Genomic DNA, 23,659 nt, shown 5'->3' on the forward strand with positions numbered 1-23,659 from the left:
CTTGCAAATTGGATCAAAAAATATCTTAGCCTTCAAAGATGTTCTCTTACCTTCGACGCTGTGGAGCGTTCACTCCCATGCTGGCCCCGGCCTGTGAGCTGTGCCGCCGAGGAGGAGAACACCACACACGTGCACGCGCATACACACACATACACACACACACACACATACACACATGCATGCGCGCTTGGCGTAATTTAATAGGAAGATCATGGAAATTGGGGCAGGACCAATTCTGTCTGGTGTGGACTCAGTTGATTTCAGAAGTGCTTCCTTTAATGTCTCCCCACCCCACGTCCCTGCAAATACAAACATAGATGAATTGGATGCATGGTTTGAAATGAGAAGGGTTTGTCACACGAGTGTGCCCTTGTTTGCAATCAGAGGTGGAGCCCCACACAGTTGCTGTGGATTTGGAGACCCCAGTGGTTTCAGAGCATTGTTCTGAAAAAAGAAACACCCAGGTTTTCGAGGAGTTTGTGTTTAGGCGTAGAGAACTGGGAGAGTCGATGGCTGAAGATAAGAACGTCTGTCTCTTCTGCTTACACACGCCTGGGACGGGATGCCTGGGTGGGAGGCTGTGCCTGGGCAGAAAGTCTTAGTCACTCTTCAGCTGCTTTAGCACCAGAGCCCTTGGCCAGCATGTGGACGCCGAGGACGGCGCTCGCTGCCGGTGCCTGGACGCTGGCGGGGCTGTAAGGGCGTCCCGTCTCTGATCTCGCTCCCGGCCCCTCTGGGCGGCCTGTTCCGCAGTGTGCCCTGGAGATGCGAGATCTTCCTTCGGCGGCAGGAGGCGCACACCCGGAGGATGCTGGAGCTGCGAGGAGAAAGGACCCACTCCCACAGCAGAGAAAAACAAAGAGGAAAAAGGCGCACCGGCGGCCAGCGCTAAGGGACGCGCCCAGCGCGGTGGGCCCCACCGCTGCCCTCAGCAGCTGCCTCTGCTGCTGCCCGAGAGGAACTCGGTGAGCCCGTCCCGTCTGTGACTGCAAGCTCAGGATTCCAATCAATGCATTCCAGTAACCCTAAAGTGAGGAACTCTCCGTCGGGAAACACACAGAGGTGAGGAAGGGTCTGGCCCGGGGCTGCCCGCGGGGGTCCTGGGTGCACCGGCAACGCTTCTGGGTGGAACAGTCCCATGGATCAGCAGCAGAGGAGACCCCGGTGGGGAAAAGAAGCAAAGCAGACGATAGGAGCACGATGGTGAACAGCTGTGGAGCCCGGGCGGCGTTTCCACCAGGCTCGCCTGTGCTCCTCCTCGGCCCCCGCTCCCCGGCCCGCCCTGCCATGCCCCTCCTCGCCGGTGCACAGGGATGGGGCCTGGGCGACCCCTGGCCAGTGTGCTGGCCTTGGCAGGGGAGGACGCTGAGCCCCGAGGACTCCCGCCGGGAGCTCTCCCCTGCTGCACGTGCTTCAGGTGATATTTGGAGAGAAGTTCTCCTGTGCCCCCGGGCAGTGGCTGGCGTGGCTGGCGTGGCTGCCGTGACGCACCTGCTGGAGGCCTGGCCTCCTGGAGGGCGCCCTGGACCTGCCCGTCTGCAGGGGCCTCCCCCCTCCCCTGTGCCCGCTCGGTTTCCCAGCCCGAGCCGGGCTCTGTCACAGCTGTTCCTCCAGCAGTGGGGCCGAGGGGGGTGGCCAGGATTTTGATCTTAACGATGCCTGTTTGTTTACTCTGAGCTAGTCTGAGTGTGAGAGTTGCTTCTCTGTGTACATAGAAACCGTTGTCCTTTATTGACAGAAGCCCTAGAGATGGGTCCCCATGTGACTCTAGGGTTCCTGGCCTTGGCGGCCGCTCTGCCGGAGCCTCCTCCCTGCCGAGGGCGAGGGCATGTGAGCGGGGCGGGGGACAGGCCGGGGCGGAGGTGAAATGTGGGGAGTCACTCAGTCCTCACGGGCTCCTCCCCCCCGTGCTGGCCGCGTCCACTGCCTGAGCTGCCCTTGTTGTCTGTCTCTTCCAGTAGCCCCAAGTCAAAGCAGGAGGTGATGGTCCGTCCCCCCACAGTGATGTCCCCATCTGGAAACCCCCAGCTGGATTCCAAATTCTCCAATCAGGGTAAACAGGGGGGCTCAGCCAGCCAATCCCAGCCCTCCCCCTGTGACTCCAAGAGCGGGGGCCACACCCCTAAAGCCCTCCCTGGCCCAGGTGGGAGCATGGGGCTGAAGAATGGGGCTGGAAATGGTGCCAAGGGCAAGGGGAAAAGGGAGCGAAGTATTTCCGCCGACTCCTTTGAGCAGAGAGACCCCGGGACTCCCAACGATGACTCTGACCTGAAAGGTATGTCCGCGCGATCGCCGAGACTCGGAGGGCAGTGGTGTCCCCGCGGGGAGGCCTTGGGCATGCGGTGGCCGCCGCGGCACCCGGCAGCGGCCGCGTGGGGGCGCAGGCGGCGGTTTGGGCTGGAGTGAGTTCTCTCCCCCTTCCGCTAGCTGAGCGTGCTGGGGACCCCTGCTCGTGGAGCTCCTGCTCTCGGGGGCGCCTTAGGGGTTGAGGTGGCCGCGCTGCCTCGTGGGTGTTTCTGGCCTCCGCGCTGTTCACACTTCAGCCAGTAGGTCCAGGTTGCCTGTGCCAGGCTCGAGCAGTTTTTCTGGCATCTTCTCCTCTCCATCTGATTCATCCTCCAAGGCCTGGGTTTTGTGCCCCCTGGCTGCCCCTTCGCAAAAGCCATAGACACAGACACCGCCTGGCTCTAGGCCAGGGTTGTCACGGCTGATGTCAGTGGCAGCGGTGACTCCGTGGGGTGAGATGGGTCGGGCACCAACATGGAGCACGCCAGGAAGAGGAGGGGCCGGTGGCTGTGGTTTGGGGCTTTTTCCTTTCTAGTATAAAACCAACAATCGTATCGCTGGCCCAGAACCTGAAGTTAGTACTCAGGGGGTGCAAGTGGCGTCCCCAGCACAATTAGAGCCGGAAACCCTATGATGGGTCCCACCGGCTCTGCCTCCCGGGCGCTGGCAGAGGCTGCCCTGAGTGCCAGCGCCGTGCTGGCTGCTCAGGGCCATGGTCAGCAAGAGGACACGGTGCTGTCCTCGAGGACTTGGGCGCACCTGGGCAGCACAGAACAGCTACAATAAAATTTGATAAATGCTAAACTAGGAGAAGTCGGGGCTGTGCTTTCCAGTTAGCTGGGGCACTGGTCCAGTCCGAAGGTTCCAGAAAGGTTTCCATGCAGGAGGGCGTGTGCTGCAGTATCTGGGATGCACGCTAGAGCAGTAAGGAGGCAGGCAGCGCTGTGTAACTGGCCACTTAGGGACAAGCATGTCTGCATGTTTGTGCTTCCTTGAGATTCTCAAGGTGGGTCTGTGTTGTGACACTGTCAGTGCTGGCAGAAGAAACAGTCATGTTCTTTCTGTGATGTGAGCCTTCTCATTCTTTTAGAATGTAATTCTGCTGACCACATAAAGTCCCAGGATTCCCAGCACACGCCACACTCGATGACCCCATCAAATGCTACAGTCCCCAGGCCTGCCACGCCCCCACACGGCCAGACTGCTGCCCCTGAGCCCCCGCCTGCTCAGAAGACCCCCGCCAAAGTGGTTTATGTGTTTTCTACTGAGATGGCCAACAAGTAAGTTGGGGGCGTGTCTTGCCGTTGACCTGTGTTTGGGCTCCTGTGTGGTCATCTCCTTGGAGACTGACCCTTCTGTCGCCCACTCGTGTTAGCGTCACTGGAACTGAACAGCACCGAGAGGTGAAATAAAATAAGATGCCTTCCCACCCCCACGCCCCAGAACCAGCCACGCACACCACTTCCTTGACTTTCCTTCCAGAGGTTTCTTGTGCTTCTGCAAATACACATGCGTATCTCTTTTACACACAGAAGGGATTGGGAACTCAGCACACACTCATCTGCCACTTAGTCGTCTTAATGACCTAAGCGATCCATGTCCATTTTCGAATAATGGTAATTATAAGATATAAATCACTAAAAAGAAAGACTCTGGAATCCAGCAGTGACTACTGTGAATCTTTTGGTATATATGTTTCTAAGTGGATGGATGAATTAATGGAGTTTTACTTATTTATCAAGAAGTGTGATAAATATACCTTCACACAGTTTCCTGACTCTTTTTTCACATATTTTACTTAAGATTCAAAGTGGATCCCGACAAGCCTCTGACTGTCAGTGGGTGTTGTGAGACTCCATGTTTTCTCTCCTGGGGTTGGGATTTCGAGCTGGGATTGGTTAGAGGGAGAAGGTCTTGTTTTAATGCCTCTTTGGGGTTTGCTGCTGGCTCTCGTGATTTCCGAAGTGTGCTGGTACAGGACAGACATAACCAATGCAGACCTGTTCCTCTTCCTTCCTTCCTTCCATTCTCCATTGCTGGTGGCTCTTTCTGCTTCTCCTTTTCTCATGTACGTTCACCCTGGGGCTAAAGTGCTTTGGAACCACTCCTCGTGGGGCAGGACGAGCCCATTTGTGTGCCCTCTCTTGTCTCGGCAGGGCTGCAGAAGCTGTGTTGAAGGGCCAGGTTGAAACGATTGTCTCTTTCCACATCCAGAACATCTCCAACAGCAAGGCTGAGAGAAGCACAGCCCCTCTGGTACGTGGTTCTGCAAATCGTGGTTTCGTGGCTCTGTGGTACTTGTGGAGGCGGGAGGTGGGGGACTATGTGGACAGGAGCAGTCTTGGTATTCCGAGTTGCATTCTAGGCATTTTCCTAGTTCTGGCATTGCGCGGTTTTAGATCCATCACACTTTTCCACTAGAGTGTTGGCAGACTGATGATGTCCTGGGGTAGGGGCAAAGGTACAAAATAAAAGAACTCTACAGACAACCAGCTCAGGGAAACTCTGAATTCAGATCCTGTCGACAGAGCAGGTTTTTCAAAATACTCTTGAGTTAGTTGAAGAGAAAAAAAGCACCAACTAAAAGCACAGCGCTGAAGTACATACTGGTACCACCGTGAGTGGTAGTGTGACCCTCTAGTGGCAGAGTCAGTGACCCTCAGAATTAGTCTTTCCAAAGTGAGAAGACCATTGAGTGCTTTTAATGGCTTACTATTCCAAAAATTCTAATAAACTCAGGTCTTTTCCTGTCTGGAATTTAAGCTTCTATAATAAAACTACACTAGAAAAAAATAGACATTGCTTTAAGACATGTCATGAACCAGATTGAATCAGAAGGTGTTTGTCGTGTGTAGTGTTGTCAAGGCCGTGTCCCAGATGCTGTGGGGGAACAACTCAGGCTCAGGGTACAGTCCCTGCTTCCAGGAAGCATAAAATCTAATGTCGGGCTGAGCCTTAAACATGGGAAAGTTTAATAACAATAAATGGCCAAAGTAACAGTCCACGATAAAACAGATGGTCCTTGGTCTGCTTTGTTTATCAATGAAGTTCATTTCCGTTGACGCAGTAGAGAGAGCTTTGCGCCCCTAGACGTAGAGACGGGATTTCTCATTCCTCATGTATTTCTACTGCTCATGGGGAGAGGATGGATGGCTCTAATATTTAACAGTGTGTGTTTATTTTAAACATCTACATGTTGAAAATGTATGTCGTCCTGGAATGTGCAGGGCACTTTGCAACTCAGACCAACAGTTTGTTGACTCACTGACAGCTCACGGTACAGTTGTCACCTCTGCCTTCTCTGGCTCTAAAATAAAATCCACACGGAGTTAAGGAGGGAACTGGGGCAGTCAAATCACAGTCGCTGCAAACCTAATGTCAAAGGGTGGCGCCGAACTGTTCCTTCCGTTGCAGGTACCTTGTGTGAAATCCACGCCCACCCCCAGCAAAACACACAAACCTGAACAACAAAACTGTGTTTTAAACAGCACTACAAAAAAAAAGTAAGATGACCTGCGTGCCCCAGTTAAGGAGGCTGGGACGTGGAAAGCACTGGCCATGTGCCACCACCCAGGTCGCTCGCTCTCAGCCACCCCCTTCTGTCCACAGACACGTGCTTAGAGGCCTCCTAGAGCAGCAAAGTGGGGCACTCAGAGGTACCCCCGGGGCTTATGCAGCATAGGCTGCTCCCATCAGAGCCCACGCAACGCCCCTCGCAGGTTTGCACGCAGACGGACATTCCTGAGCAGGCGGGGAGTTAGTGATTACATTGTAGGAGCAAGTGAGCACCCCGAAGGGACCCCGCAGTTCACTGGAGGCTCGAGAAAGATCTCTGGGAAGGAATTTGCAGATCAGGCTCCTGGGCCCTATAGTCCTCTCTGTTCCTCAGTATCAGCCGAGTTTAGATCCAGAACACAGAACATCGCCCTTCAAACACTCGCCGTGTTCTCGTCACCTGGTATAGGTGAGTGTGCTTTTCCCCAAGATCTGGTATAGCATCGGTTCTTAATAAATCATAAGACCCTCCACCAGCCCATAGAAAGGGCAGATCAAGAGACACCACGCGCTAGGTAGCCTCAGACTTCTCCACCGCGCTTCCTGCCCGCAGATTATCTTAGTATAGTTAATGCACAGGCTCTTATCTAATACGGAATCAGTGCACACATGGAAAACAGAAACCAGAGGGGTGTCAGGCCCCCTGGAAACTCAAGGACGGGTGCTCGGTGGTCCCCGTGCCAGAGCAGACCCCGCGGAGCCACCTGGCCTGCTGCTCGGCTGGCAGAGCCGCTAGTAACAGGCCTTTCTCTTGCGGTGGAAGACATCAGGCCTCTGACTGACAATGAGAAGTCTACGTACCTAGTTGTACATTCAGGGAAAAGAAAGAGGTGTTAGGCACAGCCTCCCACATAACAAGAAACTAATCTCTCCCTGAAGCAGAAACACATAGTAGACATGTGATAGCAAACCTGTTCCTCGAAATAGACACTCAGCTGCAGTCGCTCTGGCAGAGCGGCAGTCCCCTGGCACGCTACACGGCGTTGAAACCTGACCTCCTGTGAGGGAGAGGCAGCCATCTGACAGGACCGTGGAAGAGAGCTCAAGATGTCCGTGTGTCCACAGCGGGGCTGGCACCGGTGCTGCCTGCAGCAGGTGTCGGGCAGAGCTGCGACGGGACAGGCCCCTTGTAACACACCTTGCTCCCTTTCTCATCCCTCTGTTCAGTTTACCGATGACCTTCTCAATCTCGTTTTTCTCAGAACACACAGATACCTGCCCTGCGGAACGACCCCAAGCCTCTCCCGCAGCCGCCCCCAGCTGCCGCCAGCCAGGACCAGAATTCCGCCCAGAACACCAGGCTGCAGCCCACTCCACCCATTCCGGCACCAGCACCCAAGGCTGCCGCGCCCCCCCGGCCACTGGACCAGGACAGTCCCGGGGTAGAAAGCAAGCTGATCGCCTCGGTGGGCAGTCCTGCCAGCTCCACCCCGCTGCCCCCCGACGGTACAGGGCCCAACTCGACGCCCAACAACCGAGCGGTGACCCCTGTCTCCCAGGGGAGCAGCAGCTCTTCAGCAGATCCCAAAGCCCCCCCGCCTCCACCGGTGCCCAGCGGAGAGCCCCCCACGCTGGGCGAAAACCCCGACGGGCTCTCCCAGGAGCAGTTGGAGCACCGGGAGCGCTCCCTGCAGACGCTGCGGGATATCCAGCGCATGCTCTTCCCTGACGAGAAGGAGTTCACGGGAGGGCAAAGCGGGGGGCCCCAACAGAATCCTGGGGTGTTAGATGGACCGCAGAAAAAAACAGAAGGGCCGATACAGGCCATGATGGCTCAATCCCAAAGCCTCGGGAAGGGACCTGGGCCCCGGACAGACGTGGGAGCCCCGTTCGGCCCGCAAGGACACAGAGACGTGCCCTTCTCTCCAGACGAGATGGTTCCGCCTTCCTTGAACTCCCAGCCTGGGCCCATCGGCCCTGACCACCTGGACCACATGACCCCGGAGCAGATCGCCTGGCTGAAGCTGCAGCAGGAGTTCTATGAGGAGAAGCGGAGGAAGCAGGAGCAGGTGGTCGTGCAGCAGTGCGCCCTCCAGGACATGATGGTGCATCAGCACGGGCCCCGCGGCATGGTCCGGGGGCCGCCCCCGCCCTACCAGATGACCCCCAGTGAGGGCTGGGGGCCCGGGGGTGCAGAGCCGTTTGCCGATGGGCTCAACATGCCACACGCTTTGCCCCCGAGGGGCATGGCTCCTCACCCCAACATGCCGGGGAGCCAGATGCGCCTCCCGGGATTTGCGGGGATGATGAACTCTGACCTGGAGGGGCCGAACGTCCCCAACCCAGCGTCTAGACCAGGTCTTTCTGGAGTCAGTTGGCCAGACGATGTGCCAAAAATCCCAGATGGCCGAAGCTTCCCACCTGGCCAGGGTGTGTTCAGCGGCCCCGGCCGAGGGGAGCGCTTCCCCAACCCCCAAGGGCTGTCTGAAGAGATGTTCCAGCAGCAGCTGGCGGAGAAGCAGCTTGGGCTGCCCCCGGGGGTGAGCATGGAAGGGATCAGGCCCAGCCTGGAGATGAACAGGATGATCCCAGGGGCCCAGCGGCACCTGGAGCCCGGGAATAACCCCATCTTCCCGCGGGTACCAGTGGAGGGCCCTCTGAGTCCTTCCAGGGGCGACTTTCCTAAAGGGATGCCCCCCCAGATGGGCCCTGGTCGGGAGCTTGAGTTTGGGATGGTTCCCAGCGGGATGAAGGGGGAGGTCGGCCTCAACGTCAACATGGGGGCCAACTCTCAGATGATACCTCAGAAGATGAGAGAGGCCGGGGCGGGCCCTGAGGACATGATGAAGCTGCGCCCGGGTGGCGCGGACCTGCTGCCCACCCAGCAGAAGATGGTGCCCCTGCCGTTCGGAGAGCACCCTCAGCAGGAGTACAGCATGGGCCCCCGGCCGTTCCTCCCCATGTCTCAGGGCCCAGGCAGCGGCGGCGGCGGCGTGCGGAACCTCAGAGAGCCCTTGGGGCCCGACCAAAGGACTAACAGCCGGCTCAGTCATATGCCACCACTACCTCTCAACCCTTCCAGCAACCCCACCAGCCTCAACACAGCTCCTCCGGTGCAGCGGGGCCTGGGGCGCAAGCCCCTGGATATATCCGTGGCCGGCAGCCAGGTGCACTCCCCAGGCATCAACCCTCTGAAGTCTCCCACGATGCGCCAGGTCCAGTCGCCCATGCTGGGCTCGCCCTCGGGGAACCTCAAGTCCCCCCAGACTCCATCGCAGCTGGCAGGCATGCTGGCAGGCCCAGCTGCTGCTGCTTCCATTAAGTCCCCTCCTGTTTTGGGGTCTGCTGCTGCTTCGCCTGTTCACCTCAAGTCTCCATCACTTCCTGCCCCGTCACCTGGATGGACCTCCTCTCCAAAACCTCCTCTCCAGAGTCCCGGGATCCCTCCAAACCATAAAGCACCCCTTCCCATGGCCTCCCCAGCCATGCTGGGGAGTGTGGAGTCAGGTCAGTATGTGGGTCCTCACGGGCGGATTTGACAGCTGGAGAGCGCAGAGTTGGGTTTCCTTGCTCTAAGGAAACAGGCGTCCTAGCGGGTCAGGTACCCAGAGGGGCTGGCCTTGGCGGAGATAGACATGCTTGTGACAGGGTGCGCGCTCGTGCTTCCGTGGGGTCAGCACAAGCGTCCACTCCTGGCAGGCATCCCCTCCTGAGACGCAGGGACTCAGTGCAGAATGTGATTGTCAGATCGGGCTGTTAGGAGGAGGCAGAAGAGTGAGAAACGTGTCATTTCGCGGAATAATTTACATTTGCACAGTGAACTCATATTGGGGGAAGTAAAAGATCTTAAGAGTGAATAAACGTGCCGTCTTTAAACCCTAGACCCACCCATGGCAAGGAGCTGCCCTCGCGTCCAGAGATTCTGAGTGTGACCCTCAGTGACGGGGGGTGTGGGGACTGCTGAGCCTTGAGTGGGTCTCGTAATACATGTGGGTCGTAAACAGTCACCAAACCTCCTCCTCGGTAGACTGCTGTTCTCACAGATCAGCTCCAATTTATTAGTATTTTCTACCTAGGAGTAGCTCTTGCTGATGATGGTGGTTTTGTAAATAGGACCAGAGGTGGCCGGTGGAAGATGAGCACTGAGGTGTAAATACCAGGTCTGCGCTGTCTCCACTTCAGAAAGACTAGAATCAGAATAAAAAGGAGACTCATCCCACCCAGCTGAAGTGCCCGCTCTGTCGGGTAGCAGCTCACGAAGGCAGTTCAGCAGATCAGCCCCCTCAGACCATGTCAGAGCAGACCTTGCTGGTGGAAATTCATCCAGGCATGTGTGGGGTGACCCGGGAGCAGCTGGGCCTGGGCCCTAGTGGGGCTTGCTGGCATCCGCACTCCAGGCTCGTAGTCTAACTTGTGGTTGGCGTGGGAGTGACCCACTCAGTTCGCATTATTTTCAGCAAAATAATTGTTGGTAAACCCCGTTTTTCCCAAGCCTGGACTAAACATTTCCAACGCGTTCTTGGCGTGTTGTCTTCCCACCGGCTGATCCGTCACCCCCGGTCAGTCCGCCATCTCCCTCTGCTGGGCTGGGAGACTGACGGCGCATGGCCTGGGCCTCAGGACACTGTCCTGTTACCTGGCTCCTTCCTGGCCTTGCTACTTCATAATCGAGGGCCCGTCGCCTTCAAGAGCAATCTCATTTGCTGCCTGTTTTTTTTTTCTAATTTTGCTGTCTTCTCCTAGGTGGCCCCCCGCCGCCTACCGCCAGCCAGTCTGCCTCTGTGAATATCCCCGGAAGTCTTCCCTCCAGTACGCCGTACACCATGCCTCCAGAGCCGACCCTCTCCCAGAACCCGCTCTCTATCATGATGTCTCGAATGTCCAAGTTTGCGATGCCCAGTTCCACCCCATTGTACCACGATGCCATCAAGACTGTGGCCAGCTCCGATGACGACTCCCCGCCAGCTCGTTCTCCCAACTTGCCATCGATGAATAATATGCCAGGTAAGAGGTCAGACGTGGACGTGGGGGGCAGGACGTGGGGCTGGTGCTGCGGGCGAGGACTGGCGCGTGTCTCTGACTGCACCTGCGTGGACGGAAGCCCCGCGCCGGACATGTGCTAACTAGGGGGAAATAAGGGTTTTTATTACCTTGATTTATTCATAGTATTTGTGTATAAGGAAACCGGTTTCCTTATAGAAATTTTTAGCCAGGATGGGGGGTCTTCCTGGAGCCATACTGAAAGCAATTTCTTTTTAAACACACTGACTGGAATGTCTTCAGTTTTCAAGTATTTTTCTGGAAGGGCAGCCTCAAACCACGGGCAGCCACAGGATTTCAGACCGTGGAAAGCGCCTGTTTCCTAGAGAAGCTTTCTTTTTTATTTTTTAAATTTTTTATTTTTATATTCCCCATACATTTGCACCCCCCTTACTTTGACCCCAATCCCTTTTTTCCCCCACCCCCCATAGTGTGTCTCTGGTTTATAGTTGTTTGTTGATTTTGATTTTTTCTTTCTTATAGTTATTCTTTTTTTAGAGAAGCTTTCTTAGGACTAGAAAGATAATAAAATTCCCCCCTTCCCTTCAGAGGACTCTTGCACGCCTGTACTCACCTCCTCCCCCAGGTGAGTGGGTCCTCGCAGCCGCAGGTGTGTCCCAGCGCCGCCCTGACCATCAGGGACGCTCTGCGCCGAGCAGACATGACGCGCTCCGTGACAGCACCGCGCCCTGCGCGTGCCCAGGGCGTCCGCAGAGACCGGCCAGCTGAATGCCCCAGAGACGAGTCCCGCGTGCTCTTTCCCATCACCAGTCACCGGCGCTCGTGGTCGTGCAGCCTGGGGTCTGAGGCGCTGTCTCTGCTGGCAGCATGAACGGGTGATGCTGACTGCCAGCTGCAGGCAGCCTGCCTGTCTTCCTCTTTACTCTTCCTGATTCTTGGGTGTGCCGGACTACGAGTTCCGTCCCCTTTCTCCAAAAGGACCATGCTTGGGTCACTCCCTTGCTTTCCTGTATGTTAAATGTCCCCAGTGAAGAAAACTAAACTCATTTTTGCGTGAACTTTGACTTTTCACACAGGAGCCTTAGCTGTCTCCTGTGCGCTCCTGTCACGCAGCTCACCACTCTCTAGCGTATTAGCTCATAGAGCTGTCGGATCATGGGCCCCAAAATGTTCCATGCTCCTGTTGAGGACGGGGAGTGTGTGCGCCACTCTTCCCAGCGTAATACCTGCACGTTTGGTGCAGTTTCTGCGTTAATTTAACTTACTACGGTTTCTTTGAGTGCTTTTGGTTGATTCCTTTGATATCTTTATTTTTCCAGGAATGGGCATTAATACACAGAATCCTCGAATTTCAGGTCCAAACCCCGTGGTTCCGATGCCAACCCTCAGCCCAATGGGAATGACCCAGCCTCTTTCACACTCCAATCAGATGCCCTCTCCGAATGCCATGGGACCCAACATCCCTCCGCATGGCGTCCCGATGGGGCCTGGCTTGATGTCACACAATCCTCTCCTAGGGCACGGCTCCCAGGAGCCTCCGATGGCACCTCAAGGACGGATGGGCTTCCCCCAGGGCTTCCCTCCCGTGCAGTCTCCTCCGCAGCAGGTTCCATTTCCTCACAATGGCCCCAGTGGGGGACAGGGCAACTTCCCAGGAGCCATGGGTTTCCCAGGAGAAGGCCCGCTTGGCCGCCCCAGCAACCTGCCCCAAAGTTCAGCAGATGCAGCACTTTGCAAGCCTGGAGGCCCCGGGGGTCCCGAATCCTTCGCTGTCTTGGGGAACAGCATGCCTTCGGTGTTTACAGACCCAGATCTGCAGGAGGTCATCCGACCTGGAGCCACCGGGATTCCCGAGTTTGATCTGTCTCGCATCATCCCGTCAGAGAAGCCTAGCCAGACACTGCAATATTTCCCTCGGGGGGAAGTCCCGGGCCGGAAACAGCCCCAGGGGCCTGGGCCTGGGTTTCCGCACATGCAGGGGATGATGGGCGAACAGGCCCCCAGGATGGGACTAGCACTGCCCGGCATGGGAGGGCCAGGGTCAGTGGGCACTCCGGACATACCTCTCGGTACAGCGCCATCCATGCCGGGTCACAATCCAATGAGACCACCAGCCTTTCTCCAGCAAGGCATGATGGGCCCTCACCATCGGATGATGTCACCAGCACAGTCCGCAGTGCCCGGCCAGCCCGCCCTGATGAGCAATCCGGCCGCGGCCGTGGGCATGATCCCTGGCAAGGATCGGGGGCCTGCGGGGCTCTACACCCACCCGGGCCCGGTGGGCTCCCCGGGCATGATGATGTCCATGCAGGGCATGATGGGCCCCCAACAGAACATCATGATGCCCCCGCAGATGAGGCCCCGGGGCCTGGCCACCGACGTGGGCATGGGTGGGTTCAGCCAAGGGCCTGGCAACCCAGGAAACATGATGTTTTAAGCTGCTAAGAGTGGATGTGCCGATCAGCCTCGTCGCGAAGAGATTCCAGGCCCCGCGAGCCGCCGGGAGGGCTCGGCGCGGTCACGCAATAGGAGGACGGAGACCGAGGGCGGCTTCGGGGGAGGGGACTCGAGAATGTATGGATTTACCTGAAAGCAGATATTCATTTAATCAACAGGTGTGTTTTTTTTAAGATTTATTTTTTAAAGATTATTTTTGTGGACTCGGGCACCCGCGAAGGCGCTCCCTGTATGTTTACGTCCCGGACTGGCTTCTCCCAGGATTCGGTTCTGGTTTCGTTCTTTGCTTTGGGCTTTATTTTTGTGTGTACTGTACTATATTGTAAAAGGGATTTTAGCAGAGACTTTAGTCTTTGGGACAAGAGGAGGACAGGAATGCTGGGCTGTTTACTTTAGGTGGAGAATCCATCTTCAGACCTTTGGACTATTTTCTTTCGACTCCAGTGTATAGAAAAACCAAACTACGACCTCAGAGCAGAGTATTAATGAAAAGCACAAAAAAGGAACTAAGTTCAGCGAGGGGGTGGGGGGCGGGGGATTTTTCTTTCTAAAATGATGACACTTAGGACGTTTGTTTTCAGTTCAGGCCTCCTCGGCGCCTGCTCCCAGCCCCACAGCCACCGCCACGTTTTCTCTCATTTTCCCTCCCCCGCCCCTTGGTCACGCGTGTTTCTCCCCTGGTGCCCCACACTGGTGACCCCCCAACCCGACTCCCCCCTCCTTTTCTTTTTGGCAGCTGCAATACACGGTGTCACGTTGGGGAGCTGAGTCTGCGGGAGCCTCGCCCTGCCCCGAGCCATGTGCGCTTCCCCGTCTCTCCCCGACGCCCTTCCCGGCCCGCCTTGTTTTCTGTTCTTTAATTAGGAATTCCCAAGTGGACTTTATTAATGTGGGAGTGGAACAGACGCTAAAAGCTATCCAGGATTTTGTTTTCGTTTTTAATTTTGTGGTTCCTCCCCTCTCCTCCCCCCCATGCGTAAAACGTTCTGTGTAACCTCCATTAAATTTGGTACAAAACCACTCACCAGAAAGCTGTGGTGTCAGAAAAATAAAATATATTGTTTCTTACAAAACTGAACCGCCTCTCTCGTTCGTGCGGATTCCCGTTTGCTTAGTGCTGGGCCTTGCAGCCGCCACGTGACCCAGAAAACGCGTCTCAGCCATGGAGTTGATCGTCGGGAGGGCAGGAGGGGGAACCCATGAAAGCGCCTTTGCAGGTGAAACGGCCCCTCTGCTGAGGAGTCGCCACGGTGCCGACTTGCCCAGCGCTGCCCCCGACTCAGTCCTGGAGTCAGAGCCGTCGGTAGGAAAGCAGTCCTGGCCCGCTGCTTCAGGGGCAGCTAATGGTCTTAGCTCGGACTTTCTGTGAGAGTCAGTTTAATGGTGTGAAGTTAGAAGACCAACAGTACAGTTTTAGTGCCTCGGATAAACTATGAAATGTCCCTGGATCTTGTTAAAGTAAAATCTCGTGAAATCGTGGTTTGCCACTCTGATGGGTCGGGCCGGCTCCGCGGGGCCTGCCCCTGTCCCGTCCACATCCCCTGTGTGTGTCCGCCAGCAGGTGTGCACAGGACTAGCTGTGTCTTTGTGCAGTTAAACTTGCCCGTGTGTGTGTGGGGGGGGGGGCAGGTGTTGTAGCTGAGCGAGGGGGTGTCTGTGGGCACGTTGTCCTCAGGAGAGAGAAGGGAAACCAGGAGCTCAGGTAGGTGCAGAGTCATCTGGACGCAGACTTGCACGAAGCCGGCTCCACCATCAGTCTCAACCTGCGACTCCCAGTGAGAGGTGTTCTTGGGAGCTGCTTTCTCCACCCCCAGCAGCCCAGGCTTCCGGTAACAGCACCGTGAGAAAACTGAGCCCCTTTAGGACTTCTGGGTCGTGGAGAAATTAAGAGAATAAAATGAGGATTTTGTTTCACAAACTTAGCCACGTGCCTGGGTTCTCTGAAGCCTACAGAGAGCAGGGGCTGAGCCCTGGCATTTGCCCACAGCTCTAGTCCCAGTGTTGTGGGCCCGTCTCGTTGCGTCTGCCCCAAGTGTGGAGCCCAGGCAAGAAAGCTCAGAGCAGGTGCCCAGTTCCAGGTGGCTGAAGACCCTGCTGGGGGAGCCGAGACTGGGAGCCGGGAGCCGCCAGGGTTCAGGGCCCTGGGCACGGTGAGCCCCGGCAGTGGCGCCTCGCCCAGGACACCTGCTGGAGAGCGAGTAGCGTTGCAACCGGCCTACCTGTTCAGAGTCTTGAGTTTTGACAAGTTCCTTTCTTTTGTCTTCGCTTATTTACATACCAGCACGTGCCGTCACGATGATAGCTGCGACATCGAGTTTATGTGGGGTTTAAACACAACTTTCTAATTTACAAAGGTTGCTAGGAAGTCACATTTGGAGAGACTGGCTATTACCATAGCCTGGAGATAGTAATGCAAGATTTTTAAAGATCAAGATAAGGTTACGATAAAGACGTTTTGTGTCAACATCATCCTGTGGAAACCCTGGCAGTCCCCACCCCCGAAATTTTGGGATCGAATGGTGGAGGTGCAATAATGACGTGTTAGTTCCAGGGGTAATGGTGGGGTGTGGGTCAGAGCATCCCCACCCCCGAAATTTTGGGATCGAATGGCGGAGGTGCAATAATGACGTGTTAGTTCCAGGGGTAATGGTGGGGTGTGGGTCAGAGCATCCCCACCCCCGAAATTTTGGGATCGAATGGCGGAGGTGCAATAATGACGTGTTAGTTCCAGGGGTAATGGTGGGGTGTGGGTCAGAGCAGTATTTCTTAAGGACTAATGAGGAGTATGTGGTATTTCCCCTAAATCAATAGGAAATAAGATCATTTACTGTTTAAAGGAACTGGCACATAGGAATGGAAAAAATCATAATTGTTGGGGTTTTATGGCGGGCAAGGCATGAGAAAATACAGCTTTTAAGACAAGTTTATATATCTGAAAGCTACTCCTTAAAAACTTCCATCCAAAATCCACCCTAGCCCGCTGCCCTCTGCGCCTCTCATAATCACAAGACAACCGTGGTCTTCAGGGCGGCCTCAGAGGCGGGGCAGCCTGTGTGTTTGTAGGGGGAAGGGGCTGCATTTCTGTTTTGTACTGCACCCCAGAAATGACAGAGCCAGTCCTGTGTGAACAAGAAAAATCACAGCAGCTCCACAGTGGACCTGGAGTCGTGGTCTCTCGCTTTAGTCTTAACTTTCTCCTTGGCCAGCAGGGACCTCAGACAAGGTGATGGCTGTGTTCTTTTAAACTACCTGCACTTGAGTCATTTTCCTTCCCTTTTCTTTTCCAGTCTTTCAAGGTGCTGGCAGGAGAGGGGAGCTGTATTCAACCCCAGGACTCATTTATTCAGTAGCCATTTAGAGCGCAGCCCTGTGTGTGAAGCCTGAGCTCGGGCTGGGTGGGGAAGTGCACTTGGAAGTGGGGCACTTGCTGGACAAAGGGGTGTTGCTCAGTGAGGCTGGGACAGCCAGAGGCGAGGGCAGCAGCCTCAACAGACAGGTGAGTTGTGAATTTAGGCTTGGAGGGAGGAGCCCCCGGCTGGAGGGTGGCGGTAGGTGTCTGAACAGGGGAAGTGGGAGCAGGGAAGGCCTCTTGAAGTGCGGTGAGCACTTTGAAGGCGGTGGAAGAAGGAAATGAGGCAAGAGGGTAGGTCCTGGAGAACTGGGTGTGGCCCACGGAAGAGTCTGAACTTCAAAGTTTTAGGCAAGGGAATCAGGGGATCAAATTTCCTCTTCAAAAAGATTCCAGGGGTGAAGGCAGGAGGATGAGAGCCCCACAGGAAGACAGCCTGCAAACAGGGGCTTGTAGTCTGCCAAACCCTTACACTCAGCTCAGCTCTTCTGCTTAAAAAAAGCGTCAAGTTTCACTTACAACAGGAATACAGGGGAAGCAACTACGACATCAGTGTAACAAAATAATAATAACAGTACAAAACACGGCAAAGCAAAAACAGACAATTACAAACCAGAGACATGCTGCAGGGGAGGGAGGGAGGCGCACAGGGGACTGAGGTGATGGTGCACGGGCGCCTGGGGAAGGAAACTCTATGGGGTTTTCTTTTTTTTTTTTTTTTTTTGTTTATACATGCACTGGGTACAGTCAGAAGCGCGGGAGGGTGAGAGAATTCACCAGAGCCAGAGCGGGGAGCAGAGCAGGCAGAAGGACCGAAGTACACTGCTGAGGGGAGCAGCGGGCAGCAGGAGAGGTCTGCGCACCGTGTGGGACCCTCCTCCGGTGGCCGGGGAGCAGCCGGGGATCGAACCGGTGCTGCAGAGGCTGCGGGCAGCTTCGCAACCCAGCGCTCAACCGCTGCGCCACCGGGGAGGCCCTCTATGGGGTTTTCTATTGAGGAAACTCAATCTGAGGGGGTGGGGGGAGGCAAATAATGTCTAAACAAATTTTTAAAATGATAAATGTTAAAATGAAAACAAATAAATAAATTATAACAATAAAATAAAATTCCTTTTGTAATTTGACAAACAAAAAAAAAGGCAAGTTGTATTCTATTGCCCAGGCTATTTAAATGACCACAGGCTCGCTGCCACCTTCTCTCCTCTGGCACTAATCAGTCATTATTTTCAAAGTCACCCACACTTATATTTAAGGAAAGTCCTGGAATCTTAATTTGGTGGTAAAATCTTAATGACACACCTTACAGCAAACAGTTTAGAAAGTACAAAATCCAGTCTGTGGCCAAACACTTGAGACTGGCGGGAGACCTATCACAAGTCAGGCTGCCTCTGCGCTTGGCTGACACGTCACGGTCACCGTGCCCAGCCTGTGGCAGGGGATAAAGCCCACGCTCCTGGTCAACTCCACGGGGGCTGCGGGGCGTGAGGTGGCACCTGTGGTAAAGCTGGCGGCAGGACACGGGGAGGAACAGCACCCAGGAGGAAACAGAGGTTGTGGGGAGCAGGTGAAACAGCCAGGCTGGAGCACAGGAGCACCCCTAGGGGGACAGCTTCCCACACAGAGCACAGAACAGCAGCATGCAAAATTGCAAAGAGGGAAAGAAGAAAATCGCCAAAAGTCAAGAAAGAGAATTCTGGTTTGGGGCTTCGGAAGTATTTTACAGGTGAATCTGGAAGGGGCTGCAGAATGGACTGCAGCAAGGGGCAGGCAAAGCCGGGAGCGCTGACCTGTGGTGTGGACGGTCCCCCGCAGCCCAGGAGGCCAGGCCACGGTGCGAGGGGGAGTGGGGGGCTGGGAGCACCACAACCGTGAAGGAAGAACCGCCAAGACGCCGTTTGACTTGGAGAGCAGGACCGGGAAGCCTCAGCTGGTGCGAGGAGAAGCTGACGGAAAGTAAAAGTGTGGTGGACAGAACCAACCGGCCGCCGAACCCTGTGCTCAGGCCGCCATAACAGGAGCCCATCCTATCTATTTCTGTCGTTAAGTTCGAATATTTAGAAAACAAGAAAACGCTGGCTCACAATGAACCAGGCCTTGCTGAGTTATGTTGTCGACCGCACTTGTGCCCTTCAGATAAGCACAGAAGGGCCGCCCTGCTTCACAGTCAGCCTCCAGACAGAAGACAGCATGGCGCTGCTCCTGATTCCCTCCGCGCTGGGCTAAAGCCTCTGCTCCCTCCCTTGGACCTGGTTGTGGGTTCCCGAACCACCCTCGGAGTTCTTACCTGTTCTATGTCAGTTTATCCCTACCTTGAATGTTGGTCACCACAGAGCACAGCAAGTCTGAACACAGCTCCATTAGCAGGTGAAATTTTACTTGTTTTTTCTGCTGTGGGGTTATATTAGAATTTTAGGAAATAGAAACCCCAAAGATAATAAAGTGGTATTATAATGATCAGACTTGCTAAGAGACTAGATCTTAATTATAGCAACTGAAAAAGAAATAATTATGTGATGTGATGGAGGTGCTAATTATCACTACAATGGCAGTCATATTATAATAGATAAATGGATCCTATCAACATGTCATATACCTTAAATTTACACAGTGTTATATGGCAATAAAAATGTGTCAATACACAATGTTATATTTCAATTTTAAAAAAAGAAAGCACCAAGATCTTTTTATGTGAAATGAGTCATTGTCCCTAATCCCATAGTTTTTATTTTTTATCTTGAACTCAGAATTTTATAGTTACCCCTATTTAATCTCAATGTTAGTGTTGATCTGTTGTTTCAAAACCTTAAAGTCCTTAGAAATTTGTTCGAAATTCCTTGGTATTAGCTCCAGTGGGAGACAGTGAGGGACTTGGGTGCTCTGCGGTGGTGGTCATGAAGAGTCACGAAGTTTTTCTCCTATGTATTCTCCTATGAGGTTTATAGCTGGAGTTAATCTGTAGACTGGCCTCTATTTGGTAATTTATTAATTTTTAAATATACTTTCCCAATGACTTCTAAATCTATTATCATCCAGCCCTTAGTTTCCATTTACCTAGCAATTCTTCTAATTACCCTTTTTTATCAGTAACTATAAGATAGTCCCATCCTGCCTTCACCTGGCTACGGTCTATGGAAACAGACGCTGAACATATAAGCACAGACATAAGATGAAAGAAGAATTGTTGACCTGCAGGACTGAGAGATGTAACCTAGCCAGTAGGATTTTTCTAAATTTCTTGGGAATCTTTGATCTATTAGTCTATTCACTCAAACAGAAATTGTTCCGATAACTCCTGATTCTTAGTGGTGGTGACTGCTTTCTTTCTTAATTGCTCAGATTTTTATTTTTCTACTTTTACTAGTCTACTTAAGACTTAAGTAGACTATTAAATCTTAAGACTTTGGGAAAGTCTTAAGATTTTTAATAGTCTACTTCAGGGGACCAAGGAGCTCTTGATCTTCAGATTCTGGAGTCTATCATTTCTGTGTTTTCAAAAGCGAGGACCACGTATAGATTGGCCTTTGTATTTTGCCTCTCTGAGACGGAAACCCGAGAGTGATTTCTCATAGATGACTGTCTATAACTTCTGACTCTACCTCAGGGTTTTATTCATCTGAATATGAAGATGTGAACTCATTAACAGCAGCCAGGTACTATATGCTCCCCTCTCCAAGGTATTGATCCCTCCCAACAACATTTGGCCATTTTTGACTTGAACATTCGCTCCCTTGTTAGAACAGAGTTATTAGGAAAGAGGAGGATTTGGATTTAAATGGTTATATTTTGTCTCTCTCCTTGATTAAATCCTTTCCCCAGGTACTAGGCCTATTTTTACTTCTTCATTATTTTTCTCAGAATATAGCCTAAAAACCCTAAGCTCCCTCTCCCCACCCCACCTCACCCAAGCCTCTGGTTTTGTAGCTAAAAACTGGGGGAGTTGGGAGAATCCTGGTAGGGCTGGAGGGAGTGCAGAGCCGAGCATAAGGTAATGGTGAAGGCTCTGCATGCAGATGTTGGAGAAGGGACAGGGGGCAGGAGTGATAGAGCAACGGAGAGGGGCGTGGTGACCTCACCTGGGAGAGCAGAGTCGAGTGCAGGCCAAGAACCAAGTCCTGGGGGGCTGGCAGAGAAAGGGTGAAGTTCCAGCAGAAGAAACTGAAATCGTAAGACAGGAAGAAACCTTAGAAATGGTCTAGCCACACACCCCCGTCACGTGACTGATGAAGAGATGGCTGTCCAAATAATTCTCAATAAAACTGGAGGACTGAAAATGAATCAGAGTCTGGGGTGACTCTGAAAGCATAGAGTTGCCTCAGTCCCAGGGGGTTAGGAGAGGGGCTCTCAAGAATTAGGAGGTGGTCCAGTGGGAGACCCCGGGAGGGAGGACCCTGAGATGCGTCTCGAGTTTGGTCGATGGATCTTGGGTCCTCCCAGAGCACAGATCTGGTCAAGCAGAGACGTGGAAGCCAGATGGTAAGGCAGCGTCAGGGGGAGGGGTTCGGGCGTGACAGGCAGGGGAGGACTGAGCTCCGTGCTCGGGAGTTTCACAGAGCCAGAGAGGCCGGGGGAGAGGCAGCCGGACAGCAGAAATCAGAGGAGCTTGGGATAAGGGGGATATTACTATTTCAAGACAGGAAGGAAGGAGCCAGTTGAGCGATCGGGACTGAGGCTACGTCCTCCGCAGGACGATCACAAGAAGCAGAAAAGGAGGCAGAGCACAGGTGGGGATCAGCGTGGGGTGGGAGGACACCTGAGAGCACAAAGAAGAAGGTGCCACGTGCCGTGGAGGAGACGACCACGGGAAGACGTGCCCCAGAGAATAAATGTCGGGCTTTGGGGAGAAAGCCAAGCCAACCCCAAGGTCCAAGATGGAGTCTGGGCCCCGCCTCCACCTCCCCCTGCGATGGGGCTTCACCTCCCCGCCAGCTGCTTTCCACCCGATGTCAGCGTGTGGCTGTCCCTGCTAACAATGTGCACCTGCCCAGTACCAGCGGGGTCAGGGGGACATTTCTGAGCTCACCCCAGGGCTCAGTGCAAAGGCCTCTGACCTGATTGCTCTGGTGAGTCCACCTGAGCACTCACAAGACATGCTGGCTGGGCAGCAAGAAGGTTCTAGCTAGAGCTGGAAATTGTGTTTCTTCTTTCAGGGGTGGGGGAGACCTAGGGAGCCTTCCTGCTGCCCCCGGGAGGTCACAAGCTGAAGGTCATGCAGGGTGGAGGTCACGAGCTGCGATGGCAGTGGCAGCAAGGAGGCCTTTTCGGGAGCTGGCAGCCTGGGACAGGGCTACTCTGAGGTCACCAGGTTCTCAAGTGCTTCCCTCCCCCTTCTTTAAAGTTCAGGATCATCAAATGAAAAGACCAGGCCCCACTCCAACCACATGAAATGCAAAATGGGACCTGCTGCGACTCAGCGCTCAGAGAGGCTGGAGGGTGCTGTGGAGTCACACAACCGCAGAGGCCCAGGTGGGGGGACTTTAAAGGACGTGATGGCAGCCACCGGCCCATGTGTGAGCCTTTACATCCCGGCCAAGTGCCAGCGTGAGTCCAAATCCTCTGGGACAGCCACCCCTGAGGTCATCGGTTCATGGTCCACTCCGATGATGACAAAGATTTTCCTTGTGTTTCTCTGAAGCCCAGAAACCCCTGTTGCTTACCTCGTGGTCTGAGCGTGGTCCTCAGAACCCACATAAAGTATCCACTGCCCTTCCCCTTCACAGACCTCCCCCGGCTGACTATCTCTCTCGCGGCCGAGACCAGCTCAGGTGACACAGGCCTCGGGTGCTGAGCTGGGTGAGGTGGGACAGACCATCACCCCCTTTGCCCCGTTCCAGGGCAGCCGCAGCAGCTCAAATGTTGGGGAGCCCACCAGCCGGACAAGCTGCTCGCCACAACCCGTCACCTGCGGTGGGCAACCAACTTGGAGATCGACGGCTCCATCTTCACCCCGTGAGGTTTTATCTTTTAATGTCTGCCCAGGACCAAGGGGCTACCACGTGCTCATCCACCCAAAAGCTGCCCCCGCCCCCAGCCCCGGTCTCTGTCTTCAGTGAGAGTAGCCAGCCTGCCCTTTGTCTTTCCTAAACTCCATCTTCATACACACCCTCGGAAACCATGCCCCAGAGGCCGAGGTCGCCGCATGAACTGCTCCCTCAGAGAACAGTTAGGTGCTGAATTAGTTGCCTTATTCATTCATCAAATTTATTCAATACGTGTTGGTCCTACTATGTGCCGGGTTGTGAGCTACGCATCAGAGAAACACAGAGCAGAGACCAAGCCAGAGGTCACCGCGGATGACAGAGGCGAGACAGAGATCACAGAGACAGAGAGGGGAGAGAGCAGTGAGTGAGAATTTAAACAGTAAGAGCAGAAAACACCCACGAGCTCGTCCAGGCGCTGGGTATTGTTCTGGACACTTTACATGTTTGGTCTTCACAAAATCGTATGAAGCATGAGTACCGCTGCCGTTACCTTTTATACTTTTAGTGTGTCGAGGCCAGAGGCGCTAAGGCACTTGCTCAAGGTCAGCTCAAGGTTGGAGCGTTGACCTAGACAGCCGGGCTCCGTGCTGGCTCTGGACTTCTGTTTGTCTCTGTGAAAATAAGCACTAAGCTAAACGTAAGGAAACAGCCGCGCTGAAGCTGAGGTCTGAGTGACGAGGAGCCGACGCCCCAAGCTCTGAGCTGGGACAGCAGGTGGGAGAGTGACAGGCTGTGGGGATGGAGGCCGGGCAGGCCCATCGCCCAGCACCATCTTACCAGGGAGCGCTGAGGGCTGGGGTCTGAGCAACTCCGCCAACGTGAGCTGTCTCACCACGGGGAGTTGTTCCAGGGTCCAGCCTGCACAGACCCGCCCTGTCCACAGAGAAACAGAACGACCCCCTCCCCGGGCCCCAACACGTGTGCCCCCGGCACGCACAGTCAGGACTCAGAGTCCGTCATCCCCCTTGTGCTGTGCGGTTTTCGGCCACGCCACAGCCTCCTGGCTTCGGCCCCCGGGTTCCCTGCAGCGTCCACATCACCTCACTCCGAGGCATGGACTGCTAAGTTCAAGCGTTTGGAGACACTTTGATCT

General features: G+C 54.5%; 2 protein-coding genes across 2 annotated transcripts; both read left to right on the plus strand.

Moving 5' to 3' along the window:
* Window positions 1–765: 765 nt before the first annotated feature.
* Window positions 766–969, plus strand: LOC311176369 (uncharacterized protein; the record flags this gene model as incomplete). Its single annotated transcript, XM_084241830.1, has 1 exon — window positions 766–969. The coding sequence occupies one exon, from the start codon at window positions 766–768 to the stop codon at window positions 967–969; it is 204 nt and encodes a 67-aa protein (XP_084097956.1).
* Window positions 970–1,009: 40 nt separating this feature from the next.
* On the plus strand, window positions 1,010–13,219 carry BCL9 (BCL9 transcription coactivator; the record flags this gene model as incomplete). The annotated part of the gene is made up of 7 exons (XM_084243981.1): window positions 1,010–1,062; window positions 1,959–2,275; window positions 3,377–3,566; window positions 4,443–4,542; window positions 7,044–9,288; window positions 10,525–10,785; window positions 12,102–13,219. The coding sequence occupies 7 exons, from the start codon at window positions 1,010–1,012 to the stop codon at window positions 13,217–13,219; spliced, it is 4,284 nt and encodes a 1,427-aa protein (XP_084100107.1).
* Window positions 13,220–23,659: the final 10,440 nt, after the last annotated feature.

The sequence above is a fragment of the Talpa europaea genome, assembly GCF_964194135.1.
Source record: "Talpa europaea genome assembly, chromosome: 9".
In the NCBI taxonomy this organism is placed as follows: domain Eukaryota; kingdom Metazoa; phylum Chordata; class Mammalia; order Eulipotyphla; family Talpidae; genus Talpa; species Talpa europaea.